The sequence below is a fragment of the Hypanus sabinus genome, chromosome 3 (genome assembly GCF_030144855.1).
Source record: "Hypanus sabinus isolate sHypSab1 chromosome 3, sHypSab1.hap1, whole genome shotgun sequence".
NCBI lineage: Eukaryota > Metazoa > Chordata > Chondrichthyes > Myliobatiformes > Dasyatidae > Hypanus > Hypanus sabinus.
Window position 1 is genome coordinate 65,497,438 of NC_082708.1, and position 17,775 is coordinate 65,515,212.

A 17,775-nucleotide genomic window follows, 5' to 3' on the forward strand; every position below is an offset into this window, starting at 1 on the left:
CTATGATCGTTATACTAAATAGCATTTATTATGGTGGCCCTGGGACAAAGATCATGACTTAAAGACTGGGATGGTGGGTGGAAGAGTATCTGTAAAGGGTGATGCTGAAAGGATAGGAGTACCTGCATGGGTTGACTTATCAATTCTTTTGGAACAAGTTCAATTTATTTTCAGCCTTTATAGAAATTCAGAATCAGGTTCAATATAACTGACATAGGTCATGAAACTTATTGTTTTGTGGCAGCTGTATAGTGGAAGACATAAAAATTATGGAAGTTTCAAAAAAAAGCACAAAAAAAGACATAGTGCAGTAGTGTTTATGAGTTCAAGATCCATTCAGATATCTGATGGTGGAGGGGATGAAGCTGCTTGTAAAGTGTTAAGTGTGGGTCTTCAGGCTCTTGTACCACCCTTCCTAATGGTAGTAATGTTGGCAGCAGCTCAGTGCATTTGAAATAACTGATCTCAATCATAGTGTGTGACTGTAATTGCTCGTTATTTTATTATTATTATTTTTAATTGACTACTTTGTCCAAGAATATTTGTGGTTATGTTCTGCCTAAGTTAACAAACCTATTCTCCTTTTTGTATGTGATATGCATATCTGTTGACCTGCATCTGTAAATGTGACCAAAATCTGTGTCAGTTTTACCAGTGGTACTCACATTAAGGAATAAATTTAAAAACATAGCATGGGAAATGATCACATCAATCATGATACATTTCCTCATGCTACAGAGGAATTTCTTACCAAGAGGAGAAGGCACAATTCTAATTAAATATGTGTGCAATTGAAATTGGCTTAATCTAGTGCAGGAATTCCCAAACTGGAGTCTGTGGACACTTTGGTTAATAGTAGGAGTCCAGAGTATAAAAAAGTTTGGGAACCCTTGACCTAGTGGGATGTCCAGGGTTCAGTGAGGAAGTTTAACTTCTAACTTTTTGACAGGATCTTTGTTTGTCCTAATACATCACAGCAGATTATGTCAACTGTGGTACAGCATAATACTCATCTGTACTACCTCAGTCCTAATGGTCTGGAAAGCATTTCCTTTTATTTACTCACAGAACAATCCAATTTTATTAACCCCAGTTTCATTGTAACCATGCTATCAAAAGGGCCAGTATGAAAGCTGCATTTCTAATATTCGTTGAGACCTGTGACCAGCTGCAAACTCAAACACCACTGAACATATTTGTCTTTAATGCTTTGCAGAATTAAAGTCATTCTTTGCTTTTGAGTCCTGGAATATTTTTCAGCTGCTGCAGCTGCTCCCTGCCACACTTCATATTTTGATACTCCTGGCCATCTTTGAAAGATCATCTCACACTGCACTGAAGGAAGAAGATTCCATCTACTTTTTCTTTAGTCCACAGAAGCTACTGATGTGCAAAAGCATTTTCTGAGATTGTTGCCTTCTCTGAAATGCAGGCAACCATAAATTGTCCAGATTTGAGCTACCAGGAGATAAGCTGACATTTGGATCTCACCATTGAACTATTAGTTCAGACTCCCTGGTAATGCAGCATCATTCTGTACTATAAATTTAAATGTTTGCAGGGGAACTGCTAGTTCTTGTTTCTGCAGGGAATACTGACATATTTGGCTTAAGAAGAGATTTTAAGGTTTACCATCTTACACAGAGAGACCCACCTTCTCTCCTTCTGATTTAGTTACCTCAGGTTGAAACTATTATACATATTTTACTACCAAAAAAAACAAGCTCCTGGAGGAAATCAGAGGGCCAGACAACATCTGTGGAGGCAGTGATAGTCATTTCCCTCTGCTTCCAATATGTATTTTTTGACTAGTCATACTCTTACTCATTCAACTTATCCTGCAACAGATTTTGCCTTCCCATCATAGTTTATGCAGGGATATATGTATGCACAGATGCAATGAAAATCTTGCTGCAGTAACATCAGAAGGATAGTGTACTGGTTACACAATACTTTACAGTACAAAGGACCCGGGTTCAATTCCCACTGCTGTCTCTAAGCAATTTGTATATTCTCCCTGTAACCGGTTTCCTCCCTCAGTCCAAGACATACTAGTTGGTAGGTTAATTACTCATTGTAAATTGTCTCTTAATTAGGCTAGGATTAATTGGAGAATTGCTGGGCAGCATGGCTTGAAGGACCGAAAGGGCCTTTTCTTCGTTGTATCTCAATAAGTAAGAAGACATTAATCATATAAGCTAGTTTCAAAAGAACATAAAGTAAACAAATTAGATATAATTTTACAAGAGCGCAATTAGAACAAAAAATAACAAACTCATAATTTTAAAATTCTTACCCTTGTGTTCAAATTCCTTCATGATCTGCTGATCTCTGACTTTGCAAATTACTCCAATCATATGCCCACAACCCGGTCCTAACAGGCATAACTTTACCAATCAAAGCATGAATTCTCCCCTCAATCTGCTCCAGTTTCTTGATTTCCTTTAGTTCTTTTGGTAGAACCAATTTGCGCGCGTGTGTGTGTGTGTTCTTATCATGTCTTTCTTTTACTTATGATATGTATTTGCTCTATTAGAGTTAAATGCAATTGACTGAAGTCTTTCCTGCAGATTATTTTGGCTGAGCATCTCTCCAGCTAAACTTTGCTCTTCCAATTTTCTTAAATACTCTCTCCATCTTTCTCTATTTGAAAATAATTTCCTCATCATCTCACTATTGCAACATCTGGTCTTTCACTCTTTAGCTAAACTCACCCTCTACTACTTGTATGTTACAAAAAATGTATTAGATCAGTATCGGGTCAGTTTTAATAGAGATAAGACTAGGATAGAAGTTATGCAATTTACAATCACATTGCCGTTTTCTTCAATACAATCAGTAAAATGACTTGGGCAGTTAGCTTAGTAGCCCACTATAAACATGCAAATTAGTGTCCTATGTTGATTGTAGGATCACAGTGCAATTGTGACATGGCAATAGGCAGAACATGTCCTGTCCATTATTAGCTCATTGGTATTCATTACTAAAATCAGAATAATGTGCATTTTAGGACACCATTACTCCCAAAATAGGTAGGTTACTAATAATTCAGTGATTTTAGTGGAGCTAAGTGAAGGGTGATAATTCCTTTGGCCTTCAGTAAACATCTAGCTTTTTGTTGTGTGAAATGATCATTGACCTCAGGAATATTTACCCTAATATGTCTGTGCCTTACTGTATCCCTGTAGTTCTCCTGAACTTACTATGATTCAGAGACTTCACTTTGTTGTTCCCACCTTTCCCACTTTTACCCCATTGAATCCACCTTGTGTATGCCACTCCATCTGCCAACAACCATCCACCTTGTCTTCATTCCACTGCCAAAGAGGTGGAAGACTAACATTAATCTTGTTCAAATAGGTGAGCTCTCTGTGAAGGTGAGTACTTCTCTCAGTTTATATTAATGGAATTTGATGTTCAGTTTCTCAGCCTCTCAGCCTGGGCATGCGTTAGGCCCCTTTTCTGCCTTTCTATTCCTAATATCTTTTTCTTTTAACAGAAATGCCCCTTGTCAAGCAACCTACTATCAGGCAACCATTGGTTCCCACTAAAATCTCTTCTGTAGGCACAAAGGAAGATTTTCAAAAAAATGTTGAACCCAAAGATTTATCAGAAAGGTAATGTCTGATTTGGAGGCATCCAATTTATTATTTGTTTAATTTGTTATAAATTACTGCATTTGTGAAATATAAGTGGCGAAGGTTCAATTTTTGTGAATATTCGATTTATCATCACTTCTGGGATGTGATCCTAAGCATTTCTAAGTAAGTGAACTTTTCACCATTGTTCTTGCAATGAAGGTGACTAACTAATTTACAAAACATAGCATTCTGATTTACAATTTAATTTTGCTGCTACCATCAGTCGATAACTTGTGCCTTTTATCATGATGCATCATAAAGCAACCTGTGAGCTTTCATAAGGCAATTGGTAGTTGTACCTGCTCTTTATTGTGTGATACATTTGTTTTATCTTTCAATATTTCTGCAGGTCTTTCCCTTGTTTTACACCATACTGTATAAAAACAATATTAGACTGGAGGAAATGGACTGAAAGTGTATAGTTTGGCCGTGTAGAATCAGGAATAAAAATAAGTGTATATTAAAAAAGTATTGTAATGCAGTTAGATTTGTATCTCATAAGCAGTCCAAGCTAAGGAGAATGGTCTCATAATTACTACATTACCATATAGTAAGCATATGAAAAGGTAATACTTACTTTGCTATAATTGCAGCACAGTTATAGTATTAAATGATGAATCTGCAGAAAATTGTGAGATTAATTTAAGACTATAGAATCTTCTGTGCACACTTCTTGCAGGTGGAGGAGATAGTCCTTGAATCGAATGAGTGACAAAAAGGACTAGCAATTCCAGAATTGGAACAAGTGACAAAATCAGTTTTGGGAAAAATAAATCTGCCTAAGTTAGAACTAATATAATGGAGAAAAGTTCTATCACATAACTTATGCAAAAGATAGTGGAAGTTTTGTAAATAAAAGTTTGTGCTACATGCTTGTAGTTGCTAGCAGAAAGTTGTGGTCCTTGTAAATTATTGTGGTTATTTTAAGATGCATTTCAAGCTTTCATTGTGTGCTGAGTTGGGTGGCGCCATGGAAGTCCATAGTGGGGTATTCCCTTCTGCTGCTGGCGTGGAATGGCGGGTCTATCGGGACCCTCAGGACTTGTGGAAACTGGTGGTTTCTTTCGAACTTATAGTCTTTTAACATCTTTGGACTATTTTTACCGTGCCCATGGTTTGTTTTTTTAAAATCAAATTATGCTATTGTTTGCACTGTTGTAACTATGTGGTTTTGTGCAGGTCTTGTAGCTTTAGTTTTTGGTCTTGTTTGTCTGGTGGGTTTGGAGCTCCTTTCCAGGGAACACGCTAAGATGGTAGTGCGATATTAATACGCAGCAGCCTGTCCGGACTCTGGATTGGGGATTGCCAAACGTTATGTGGATTTTCTGGTGTAGTCTATTTAGCCATGTGCTTTGTTGATATCATTCTGGAGGAACATTGTCTTATTTTTTAACTGCATTGCATTTGTGGTTTTTAAATGACAGTAAACTGAATCTGAATTGTACGGAGGCAGCTAGGTGGCATAATAATGCTTATATATATATTGATGAATTTCCAGATTAATATGGAAAACAAATATTTAAGACAAAATAATTACACAATAATTATATGAGTTGCCTATGAGTCCACACCTTTTCACAACTTGTGCTGCATTAAGTGCATATCTGCTTCAGCTTTATTTCAGAAATATTCATCAGGCAGTTCATCTAAGATTTTTGTGTGGTTAACTTGTCTACTGCAAGTTATTCTGTAGCTTCAGACAAACTGCTTAGAAGGAGCTTAGATGTGGGTGTAAGCATCCCAATTCTCCTAATCTGCAATCAACATGCTCATGGAAGATGTGGATATATGGACAAGAGCGCAACATTTCTGACCTAGGAAACCTTTTATATCAGAAATAAAGATAGAATGGGAGGGAGTGTCTCAGGAGTTAAATGAACATAGTAATGCTTGTAGGTAGCATGGTTTCAGTGCCACAAGAAATCTGTTTGGATATTAAGATACACTAAAATCACATTCACTAAAATCTGCAAAACTGCATTTGTACACTGCTCTATTCAAAGCACCCATATAGTCAATGAGCAACAATCTTTACCAGTCAACCTTTCAACTTAATAGGTCCCACACAAATCTGCACACTTACCTAAAACCATTCTCAGATATCAAGCTACTCACATATGGCAGGTACATTGCAACATACTCAATAAAGCTTTCCTCTCTCTGCTGCAGTGGTGGGCTATGATTTCAGTTTTGCAAGATTGTGGCTATTAGCTGTATTCTCCACAAATTGTGACACCCACTCTGTGGAAGAAACTGTAGAGTATCTTAAGACAAACACAAGCAATGTGTTGAGTTCCTACGGGAGTCTTCATTGTGTTCCTTGGCTGGGGTTGTAATTCTGCTCTTCAGCATTACCAGGAATCCCACAGAAATTAAAGGTCTTGTGTGCAAGTGATGGCCCTCAAGTCCCAAGAACCATGGCTTCAATGCAAATTACCAAGGAAAGAAAGGATTATGCTGTCTTCTTAGGTGGCTGTCAGGATATTTTGATATTTTGGGGACTGGTATGTTTTATAATGATAAATAGAGTTCACATTAGCTTTGTTACCTTTGTGTAATTCATCACTTATTGAACCATCAAGAATGTTAAGGAGAAAATGAGTTCCTCTTTCCTTGAGCAGGAAACCTTACCAGTCATATGCTACAGTATTCCTGAAATGATGTGAAAAAGCTCATGGCTACTGTTATCTTCACCTCCAAAGGCAGAAATGTCTAGACTTTGATAACACACACAGGCAGACGCAGACATGCACGCAGACACAGACAGACACACAATGCTGAGAAACTCAGCAAGTCAGGCAGCATCTGTGGATGAGAATAAACAATTGATGTTTCAGGCCTAATGAAATGGAAATGGCTTAACAGAAATTCTAATAATATAAGAAAGAAAGCATGAGGAAAGTGAGAAGGTCACTCATGAATTTATTCAGGCAAAGGTGCCTATGGAGATTGTATTAAGTCAAGTGTATGGATATAGAACACTACAGTACAGGCCCTTAGGCCTACAATATTGCACAACTCTTTAACCTATAAGATCAAGCTAACCTTTCCCTCCTATATAATCCTTCATTTTTCTGTCATCCATGTGCCTATCAAAGAGCTTCTTAGATGTAGTTGCCTCTATATCATCCCTAATAGGGTGTTTCAAGCACCAACCACTCTCTGTTTAAAATAAACAGTACTTAACTATGACACCCCCACTTATACTTTCCTCTAATCACCTTAAAATTATGGCATCTCATATTAACCATTTCCATCTTGGGATAGTCTCTGGCTATCCACCCGATCTATGCCTTTTATCATCTTGTACCTCTTTGACAAGTTACCGCCGAGAGAAAAACTCTAGCTCATCCTATCCTGATAAGGGATGCTCATTGACCCATTCAGCATCTGGTAAATCGCCTTTGTGTCCTCTCTAAAACTTTAACATTCTTCCTAGAATGAAATGACCAGAACTGAACACAATATTCCAAGTGTGGTCTAACCAGGGTTTTATTGTGCTGCAGCATTACCTTGTGGCCCTTGAATTCAATCTCCAAATTAAGCCCAACACATTATTGTTGGCTTAACCACTGTATCAATGTGCTTTGAATGACCTATGGACGTGGACCCCACGATCCTTCTATTCCTCCACACAGCTAAGAATCCTGCTATTAACCATGTATTCTGGTTTCAAGTTTGACCTTCCAAAGTGCATCATTTCACACTTTTCTGGATTGAACTCCATCTTCCATTTCTCTGCCCAGCTCTGTCACTGCCCCATTGTAACTTACAACCTTCTGCACTTTTAACAACACCAACTATCTGCATGTCATCTGCAAACATATTATCTCATCCTTCCAGTTCAACATCTAAGTGATCACAAAGAGCATGGTTCTCAAAACAGATCCTTGCAGAACACCACAGATCATAGACCTTCCACTCACAAAGCCATGTTGACTATGCCTGATCAGATTATACTTCTCCGAATGTTCGTAAATCTCGTCTCTAAGAATCCTCTCCAATAGTTTGCCCACAACTGACATAAGGCTCACTGGTCTATATCAAAATCAGAAAATTTAGGTAATCAACCTGAAAAGTTATGTATTTTTTTTCTCTTAGCAGGTGCTGCTTAATTGGCTGTGCATTTCTACCATCTTCTATTTTTACTCCTTAGTGAACTGGTTTGCAAAAGGGCACTTGAAGACATAACAAACACTAGCTTAAAACAAGAATTTCCCAGAGATCTTTGAAAATAAATTGAACAGTGTAAGCATGATGGAAGGACGCAATCAGATTAATTGCCTCTAAATTATGTTTAACAGTTTGAATCTTTCAGGGAACACAAAGCACTAGTGAAGAAATGAAACCTCCTCCTGGTTTGATTAAAAAACAGAACCTGAATATCCCAGCCCTTGTATATCTAGCTTACAACCTTCTGAACTTTATGGGATAAACAGCAACTCTGTAATTAGCAAAACAGGTGTTGAACTTACCTTGACTATCACCTTTGTTCATAAATCTTGCAGAGTATTTGCATTATTTATTTATTCTCTTTGAGGTTAATGTTTAATATGTTTAATTAATTATGAAGAAGTTTAAAGCCATTAGCTTACATGATGGTCAAAGGTTTCAATTATCTCTTTCAATTTATTTAAGGATAACAATGGTCTGAGAAATGTGTTGAAAGGAAAACAAATACGATCTGACACAAAACTTACAAAGTATAACAGGTTCCTTATTAGTGAAATGTATGATGGATGACTGAGAAATGCTGGTAAACATTGAGTGCCAAATAAAGATACTAAATTGTTTTTAATAGACTTTTTTTATTTTGCATTCATTTTTAGAAAAGTGTTTTTGTTTGCCACACTTTTCCACTTTTACATTTAGATAGAAGACTATTCAAAATAGGTAAGATGAGTTGAATTTTATATGGAACAGCAGGACAGGCAACATCTATGGAAAAGAGTAAACTGTCGATATTTTGGGCCAACACTTCATCAGGATTGGAAAGAAAGATGAGAAGTCAGAGCAAGAATGTGGGGGGGGGGGAGGTGGTGGTGGGGAGGAAGAAGTACAAGGTGGTAGGTGAAACTGGGAGAAAGGGAGGGGGGGAAGTAAAGAGCTGGGAAGTTGGTTGGTGAAAGAGATAAGGGACTGGAGGAGGGGGAATCCTTGACTGGAGAGGTCAGAAGACCATAGAAGAAAGGGAAGAGGGAGGAACACCAGAGGGAATTGATGGGCAGGTTAGGAGTTAAAGTGAGAGGGAAATGGTGAAGAGGGCAATTCCGATGATTAGTTTATGGCAATTCATTTCCATAGATGATACCTGACCTGCTGAGTTCCTCAATCATTTTGTGCGTGTTGCTTGGATTTCCAGCATCTGCAGATTTTCTCATGTTTGGATTTTATATGAAGGTTCTCTGAGAACAAATGCATTTAAATAAGTAAAGTTTACCTACATTTTAAAAGAAAGATTTGGTTCATCATGGACAGAAGGCTAAGTGACAGTGAATGTGCCTAAGTGAAATGAAACCTAGCTCCCCTGTGTTGACTATACTCTTACACGAAGACAGTGCATTTAGCTACATTATATTCTGATGCACCATCAATAACTCTCTGAGACGTGAGGCGAGATATCAGCTTTTATTGACTGGAAGAAAGAACAAGCAGTAATTGACCACCATGCTACATCCTGGAGACTGAGGGCAGGGCTCAGGCCTCAATCGCCTTTATACCGGGGTCTGTGGGAGGAGCCACGGTCAGTGGGAGGAGCCATAGGAGCAGTCAGCGGGGGGGCATGTCCATGTAGTTCACCACATTCACCCCCCCCCCCTTTGTTTTAAGAGAGTCCCTTTTGACTTAAGGGCTAAAAGTGTGGCCTTCCACACTGGCATTCTCCCTCTCCACCTGTCCATTTCCCCGGGGATTATAGCTCATGGTCCTACTAGTAGCAATGCCCCTAGCCAGCAGGTACTGGCGCAGCTCATCACTCATAAAGGAGGACCCTCTATCACTGTGGATATAGCAGGGGTATCCGAGCAGAGTGAAGAGCTGGCGCAGGGCTTTTATGACTGACGTGGTAGTGGTGTCGGGGCAGGGGATGGCAAAGGGGAACCGCAAGTACTCGTCAATAATGTTGAGAAAGTAGACATTGCGGTCGGTGAAGGGAAGGGGGCCCTTAAAGTTAACACTCAGTTGCTCAAAGGGGCGGGTGGCCTTGATAAGTTGCGCCTTTTCAGGATGGTAGAAGTGCGGTTTGCACTCAGCACAGACTTGGCAGTCCCTGGTCATCGTCCTGATGTCCTCAAGGGAGTACGGCAGGTTCTGGGCTTTCACGAAATGGTAAAATTGGGTGACCCCCGGGTGGCAAAGATGTGCGTGGAGGGCGTATAGCTGGTCAAGCTGTGCGCTGGCACACGCTCCCCGAGATAGGGCATCAGGGGGCTCATTGAGTCTCCCAGGCCAGTACAGGATATCATAGTTGTAGGTGGAGAGTTCTATTCTCCACTGCAAAATTTTATCATTTTTGATTTTGCCCTGCTGTTGGTTGCTGAACATGAATGCAACTGAGTGCTGGTGGGTCAGCAAGGTGAACCTTTTGCTGGCGAGATAGTGCCTCCAGTGCCTAATCGCTTCCATTATGGCCTGGGCTTCTTTCTCCACCGCAGAGTGCCGAATTTCAGAGCCTTGAAGGGTACGATAAAAGAATGCTACTAGCCTGCCTGCCCGATTGAGGTTAGCAGCCAGTGCGAAATCGGAGGCGTCACTCTCTACTTGGAAGGGAATGGTCTTGTCCACTGCATGCATCGTTGCTTTGGCAATGTCCCCTTTAATGCAGCTGAAAGCCGCGCAGGCCTCGGCAGAGAGGGGAAATGTGGTAGACTTGACCAGGGGGCGGGCCTTGTCTGCGTAATGGGGGACCCATTGGGCATAATAGGAAAAGAAGCCTAGGCACTGTCTGAGGGCTTTGAGGGTGGTGGGAAGAGGGAGTTCTAACAGGGGCGCATACGGTCGGGATCAGGGCCAATGACCCCGTTCTCCACGACATACCCAAGGATAGCGAGTTGGGTGGTTCCGAACACACACTTGTCCCTGTTATAAGTAAGTTTCAGGGCTTTGGCCACTTGGAAAAATCGTTGGAGGTTGGCGTTGTGATCCGACCAGTCGTGACCACAGATGGTGATATTATCCAGATAGGGAAGTGTGGCCTTCAGTTGGCACTGGTCCACCATCTGGTCCATTTCCCTCTGGAAGACAGAGACACCATTTGTGACACCGAAGGGGACGCGCAGGAAGTGATAGAGCCTGCCGCCCGCCTCTAAGGCAGTGTAGGGGCGGTCCTCTGGGCAGATGGGGAGCTGGTGATAAGCAGATTTCAGATCTATTGTCGAGTACACGTACTGAGCTATCTGGCCCGCTGTCCAGCCCATGCGGGGTAGGGGTACGCGTCAAGCTGCGCGAACCTATTGATGGTCTGGCCATCGTCCACAACCATCCTATTTTCCTGCCCGGTCTGAACAACAACCACCTGGGCCCTCCAAGGACTTGTGCTTGGCTCAGTGATCCCCTCCCTGAGCAGCCGCTGAACCTCTGACTGAATGAAGGCCCTGTCCCCCGTGCTGTACCTCCTGCTTTTAGTTGCCACAGGTTTTACAGTCAGGGGTCAGGTTGGTGAACAGCGGTGGGGGAGGGATCTTTAGGGTGGAGAGGCTGCAAGTGGTGTCAGTAGCGCAGCTGTCGGCATGGTGCTGGGTGGGATGTGTGGGTTGGTGTGTGTGTGTGGTCAGTAGCGGGGTATATGACGAAGTCCCACAAAACTGAGAATTCCTGACAGTGAATGGTAGGAGGGGCCCGTCATATGCCATAGTCACACTTTCGAGGTGGCTCTGGAAGTCCAGCCCCAATAACACAGGCGCGCACAGTTGAGGCATGACCAGTAGCGCAAAGTTCTGATATTCTGTGCCCTGCACCACCAATGTCGCTACACAACCCACCCGGATGTCTGTGGAATACGACCCAGAAGCCATGGTGACCCTCTGGCTTACTGGCCGTGTCACGAGTCCACAGCATTGCACCGTGTCTGGGTCAATAAAACTCTCAGTGCTGCCCATGTCAAACAGGCAGCTAGTCCTGTGCCCCTCCACTAGGATGTCCATCATTGACCTTGCAAGCTGGTGTGGGGCGCTTTTGTCGAGGGTTACGGAGGCCAGAGTTGAACTGCCGTCTTGGTGCCCGGTAAGCACCAGTGGGTCGGGGGCGGGATGAGGTGGCGCCGACAAAGATGGCCGCTCCCATCCAGGCAGGCAAGATGGCGGCCCCCATGCCTCGCACGAGGCAGGCAGGCAAAATGGCGGCACCCATGTCTCACACGCAGCGCTGCCCGACCCTGCTCATGGTTCAGACTTACAGACCTTGGCGAAATGGCCCTTCTTCCTGCAGCTGGAGCAGGTTGCTTCTTGGGCCGGGCAGCATTTTTGGGGGTGCTTTTCAAGTCCACAGAAGTAACACTGCGTGGACTTGCGACTGGCAGCAGCTGTGGTCAGGGTCGGGGAGTTTGTGGAGCCACGACTGGCAGCAGCGTTGGCGAATTCGCTTGCGGGAACCAGTGGCGGCGGGGTCTGAGGTGTCCACGGGACCGGCGGGGGATCGCGCGGCTGGACAGCGTCAGCATTGTGCAGAGCAGCCTCCAGCGTGTCGGCCATCTTGATCGCCAAGCGTAAGGTAAGATCGGCATTTTCCAGCAGCCGCTGCCGCATGTACACTGACCTGATCCCCGTAACAAAGGCGTCTCTTACCAGGAGCTCCGAATGCTGCTCTGCTGTCAGAGCTTTGCAGTCGCAAGTTCGCACGAGTGTCTGTAGGGCTCGGAGAAACACGGCGCTCGACTCTCCAGCCCGCTGTCGCTAAGCGAAGTCTTGCGTAGACGGTGTTCATCGGCCGCAGGTACTGTCTTTTGAGGGCGTCCAGTGCCTCTTGGTAGGTCAGCAGGTTCCTGATAAGTGAGTAAACTTTTGGGGTGACCCTCGAGAGGAGAATTCTGTGCATAATAGCGGGCCCAGTCACACGAACCTCCTCCAAGTATGATTGGAAGCATGCAAGCCAGAGTTCAAAGGCAAGAGCTGCTTCTGGAGATTGGGGGTCCAAATCTAATTTTTCTAGACGTAAAATACTTTCCATGTTTTAAAACTTCCAGTCAATAAAATTGATGCACCATCAATAACTCTCTGAGACAGGAGGTGAGATATCAGCTTTTATTGACTGGAAGAAAGAACAAGCAGTAATTGACCACCATGCTACATCCTGGAGTCTGAGGGCCGGGCTCAGGGCCTCAATTGCCTTTATACTGGGGTCTGTGGGAGGAGCCACAGGAGCAGTCAGCGGGGGGGGGGGGGGGTGTGTCCAGTCCAGTATATGTAGTTCACCACATGTTCTATCCCCTTTGCCAGTTTAAATGTGTGACACTGGACTCTTTGAGGATTCTAGCAATGCAACAAAAACTTTCTGCTATTTTTCTACAGTCATGCTGGGATATCTGGCTGTAGAACCTCTACCAGCTTAGCAGGTTCAGTGGCTCCAATCATATCAGAGTGTGAGAGACAGAGAGAGAGTGAAGACTGACTGACTTTGTAATTTACATTTGTTTAATTCAATTGAGTTGATTAGTTTGGTTGAATGACTTAATTATCTCATCTGTTCTTAAGTTTTCTCACTTAAAATTGCCCCTTAAAACTTTGAATTAATTTTAATTCTGAATTGTTCTTGAAATTTCTGGATGCTCTTTGATAATTTGACAATTTTGACTGTTGGTTCATTGTAGGACAGTGGATTATTCACTGTCAAAGCAGTTTTGTGGGATTTTTGACTGGAAGGCCCTTTGCTATGTTAGGGCTTACTGGTCATGTTTGAGCTGGCTTTATTCAGGAAGACCACATCAGGGGATTTTGTCAAGAGTAGATTTAACATTTAGACAAGCAGAGAGAACAGATGGTTTACAGCTCTGGATAATTATAATAAATGTGCATAGAAACAAGCCCTCTTAATACGGCAGGCAGATAGGTGTTTCTGAACAAGTAGGGAGCATTCTACAAATATAAGGTCGAGTTTTGTAGAGGATTGCACTTCCCTGTATTGTGCCAAGTTCTAGATTTCCACACGTGTCAACCTGTCAGCTGTTCATCTGTAATTCAACAACTTTCATAGATTCAGCACATAAATGGATCCTTAGTATCACAATGTCCATTTCAACCTTTATGTCCATCTATACTTATACCATTTCTTCACAAAAGGACTGTATCCTTTTATGCCTTGCCTATATAAGTGAGTGTCTAAACCCGTCTTAAACCTATAAAAATATTCACCCCCCCCAGAAATTTTCATGTTTTATTGTTTTACAACATTGAATCACAGTAGATTTAATTAGGCTTTTTTGACACTGATCAACAGAAAAGTCTTTTTCATGTTAAAGTGAAAACAAATTTCTACAAATTGGTCTAAATTTATTACAATTATTAAGCACAAAGTACTTGATTGCATAATTACTCATCCCTTTCAAGTCAGTATTTATTAGACACACCTTTGGCAGCAATTACAGTCTTGAGTCTGTGTGGATAAGTCTCTATGAGCTTTGCACATCTGGACACTGCAATTTTTCCCCACTCTTCTTTACAAAACTGCTCAAGCTCTGTCAGATTGCGTGGGGATTGTGAGTGTGCAGCCCTTTTCAAATCAAGCCACAAATTCTCAATTGGTTTGAGGTCTGGACTCTGACTTGGCCACTCCAGGACTTTAACTTTGTTTTTTAAGCCATTTCTGTGTAGCTTTTGCTTTATGATTGGGGTCATTGTCTTGCTGGAAAACAAATCTTCTCCCAATTCACAGTTCTGTTGCAGACTGCATCAGGATTTCACTGTATTTTGCTGCGTTCAGTTTACCCTCTACCTTCACAGGCTTTCCAGGGCTTGCTGCAGTGCAGCATCCCGACAGCATGATGTAGCCACCATCATATTTCATGGTAGGGATGGTGAGTTTTTGATGATGTGTGGTGTTAGGCTTACAACAAACATAGCATTTAGTCTGATACCCAAAAAGCTCAATTTTGGTTTCATCAGACCACTGAACCTTCTTCCAGCTGACTTCAGAGCCTCCCACATGCCTGCTGGCAAACTCTCGCCAAGATTTCATGTGAATTTTTTTTCAACAATGGTTTTTTCTTCACTACTCTCCTATGAAGCTGCAATTGGTGAAGCACCCGGGCAGCAGTTGTCGTATGCGTGGTTTCTCCCATCTCAGCCACTGAAGCTGTAACTCCTCCAGAATTGTCATAGGTTTCTTAGTAGCCTCCGTCACTAGTCCCCTTCTTGCATGGGTCACTCAGTTTTTGAGGACAGCCTGTTTAGGCAGATTTACAGCTGTGTCATATTCTTTCCATTTCTTGATAATAGACTTAACTGTACTCCCAAGGAATATTCAGTGACTTGGAAATTTTCTTGTATCCATCTCCTGACTTGTGATTTTTCACTAATTTTTACACAGGGTTGCTTGGAGTGTTTTTTTTTTGTCTTCATGGTGTAGTTTTTGCCAGGATACTGACTCACCTGCAGTTGGACCATCCAGATACAGGTGTATTTTTACTACAATGAATTTAAACACCTTGATTACACAGAGGTGATCTCCATTTAACTAATTATGTGACTTCTAAGACCAATTGGCAACACTGTAATGATTTGGTGTGTCATATTAAATGGGGTGAATACTTATGCAATCAATTATTTTGTGTTATATGTTTGTAATTAATTTAGATCATTTTGTAGAGATCTGTTTTCCACTTTGACATGAAAGAGTCTTTTCCTATTGATCAGTGTAAAAAAAATTAAATCCACTGTGACTTAATGTTGTGGAACAGTTAAACATAAAAACTTTCGGGTGGTGGGGGTGGGGTGAGTGAATACTTTTTATAGGCACTGTAGTTATGTTTTGTAGCTTCAAAACATTAAACTAATTTAAAGGAAGACACGGAAGTCCAGAATGTGAGTCCAACTTAAGCAAGGTGTGTACGTACCATGTGATATTGTGATGATGTATAAAATTCATATATTTTGGCATACAAGACCATAGATATAGGAGCAGAATTAGGACATTTGGCCCCATCAAGTCTACTCCACCATTTCATCATGGCTGATCCAATTTTCCTCTCAGCCCCGATCTCCTATCTTCTCCCTATATCCCTTCATGTCCAGACCAATCTATCAACTCCTCTCTTTAATATACGTAACGATTCAGCTTCCACAGCTGCCAGTGACAAAGAATTCATCACGCTCTAGCTAAAGAAGTTCCTTCTTAGCTCCCTTCTAAAAGGATGCCCCTCTATTCTGAGGCTGTGTCCTCTGGTCTTAGACTATGCCACCATAAGAAACATTCTCTCCTCATCCACTCAATCAAGACCTTTCACCATTTGATTGGTTTCAATTCTTCCAAATTCCAGTGAGCACAGGCCCAGAGCTATTAACCGCTCTTCATATAATAGGTATCCGTTAGTCTCTTGAGACCATGGATTTGCACCTTGGAAGGTTTCCAGGGCGCAGGCCTGGGCAGGGTTGTATGGGAGGCCGGCAGTTGCCCAAGCTGCAAGCCTTCCCCTCTCCACGCCACCGATGTTGTCCAAGGGAAGGGCACTAGGACCTAAGCAGCTTGGCACCGGTGTCATCGCAGAGCAATGTGTTGTTAAGTGCGTGCTCAAGAACACAACACGCTGCCTCAGCTGAGGCTTGAACCAGTGACCTTCAGATCACCAGACCGATGCCTTATCCACTAGGCCACGCGCCAACACAATATAACATATAACAAGCCATTCAATCCTATAATCATTTTCGTGAACCTCCTTTAAACCCTCTCCAGTTTCAGCACATCTTTTCTAAGGTAAGGGGCCCAAAACTGCACACAGTACTGCCTCAGTTTTTTGTATTTTCTCTTCAGTTAGAAAATAGTCTACCCTTTTATTTCTTCTACCAAAGTACATGACCATACACTTCCAGACACTTTATTGCATCTGCCATTTCTTTGACCATTCTCTAATCTGTCTAAGTCCTTCTGTAACCTCTCTACTTCCTCAAGACTACCTGCCCCTCCACTCCAATGACTTATTTAAACAAACAAGAATGTTTAATCAAACAACATACTGTATGTACAAGATTACTCAAATATTACTGAAATAATAAATACACAATAGTGATTGCAGCTAATTCCATAACCTCCTCTGGAATATAGGGTTTATTGCCACCCTGTTAACTACGAATTCTGTACCTGATCTGAGGTCTTAATATTTAATGTTTTCCTTAAATGTCCAAAGCTGTGCAGGCATACTTAAGGCAAAGGTGAATTTAATTTTTAGCATTTGTCTTCTGAGAGGTATCTTCTGAGACAATATGGATGGTCCATATTTTCAGAGTCTAACTATGAACCTTTATTTGTGGAATGTTACAAAGCAAGGCCAGGCTTTCAGGTAGTTAGTGTAAGGCATGCAGAGCCCTAAAAAAGTATTTAGCCCCCAAACCTTTATTCACATAAATCAGTGGTCCCTAACCTCCGGGCCGCGGACCGATACCGGGCCGTGAAGTGTGCAGGGATGCAGTGGTAGCCGGAACACACCCAGCACATCTTTAAGAAAAAAGCTGAAATAAACAAGCCAATTAATTAGGTGCCGCCTGGCACATAAATGTCGGCCCAGATCAGAGGCGATTGCCAATTGCGTGAAATAATTAGTTAGCTTGTTTATTTCAGCTTTTCTCTTAAATATGTGCTAGGTGTGTTCCACCTGCCGCTGCACCCCTGCATGCTCCGCGGCCCGGAGGTTGGGGACCACTGACATAAATGAATATTACAACCAGGGATTTTGATCAATTTAACTAAGAATTTTTATTTGTGAAGCACTTGCTTCTCTTTCACAGTAGAGACCAAAATAAAACAAGAAAAATTGTAAAGCATGAAAAATAAAAAATTTAAAAACTGAAATGTCAGCAATTCAAAAGTAATCATCTATCTCTTGCAACTATTACAGCTGGTAGTCTTATGGATAGGTCTCTCTTTGCTTTGCAAAACAAAAGGAAAGAAGATTTGCCCATTCCTCCTTGTAAAATTGCTCAAGTTATGCCAG

At 41.9% G+C, this 17,775-nt stretch overlaps 1 protein-coding gene across 2 annotated transcripts in view; it reads left to right on the forward strand.

Moving 5' to 3' along the window:
* Positions 1–17,775, forward strand: part of LOC132391407 (coiled-coil domain-containing protein 81-like) — a 90,101-nt gene that overhangs the window by 32,487 nt on the left and 39,839 nt on the right. For both annotated transcript variants that reach the window (XM_059964581.1, XM_059964580.1), the window contains exon 7: positions 3,500–3,617. In XM_059964581.1, the coding sequence (XP_059820564.1) occupies positions 3,500–3,617 (118 nt within the window). The remainder of the gene's footprint in view (positions 1–3,499; positions 3,618–17,775) is intronic.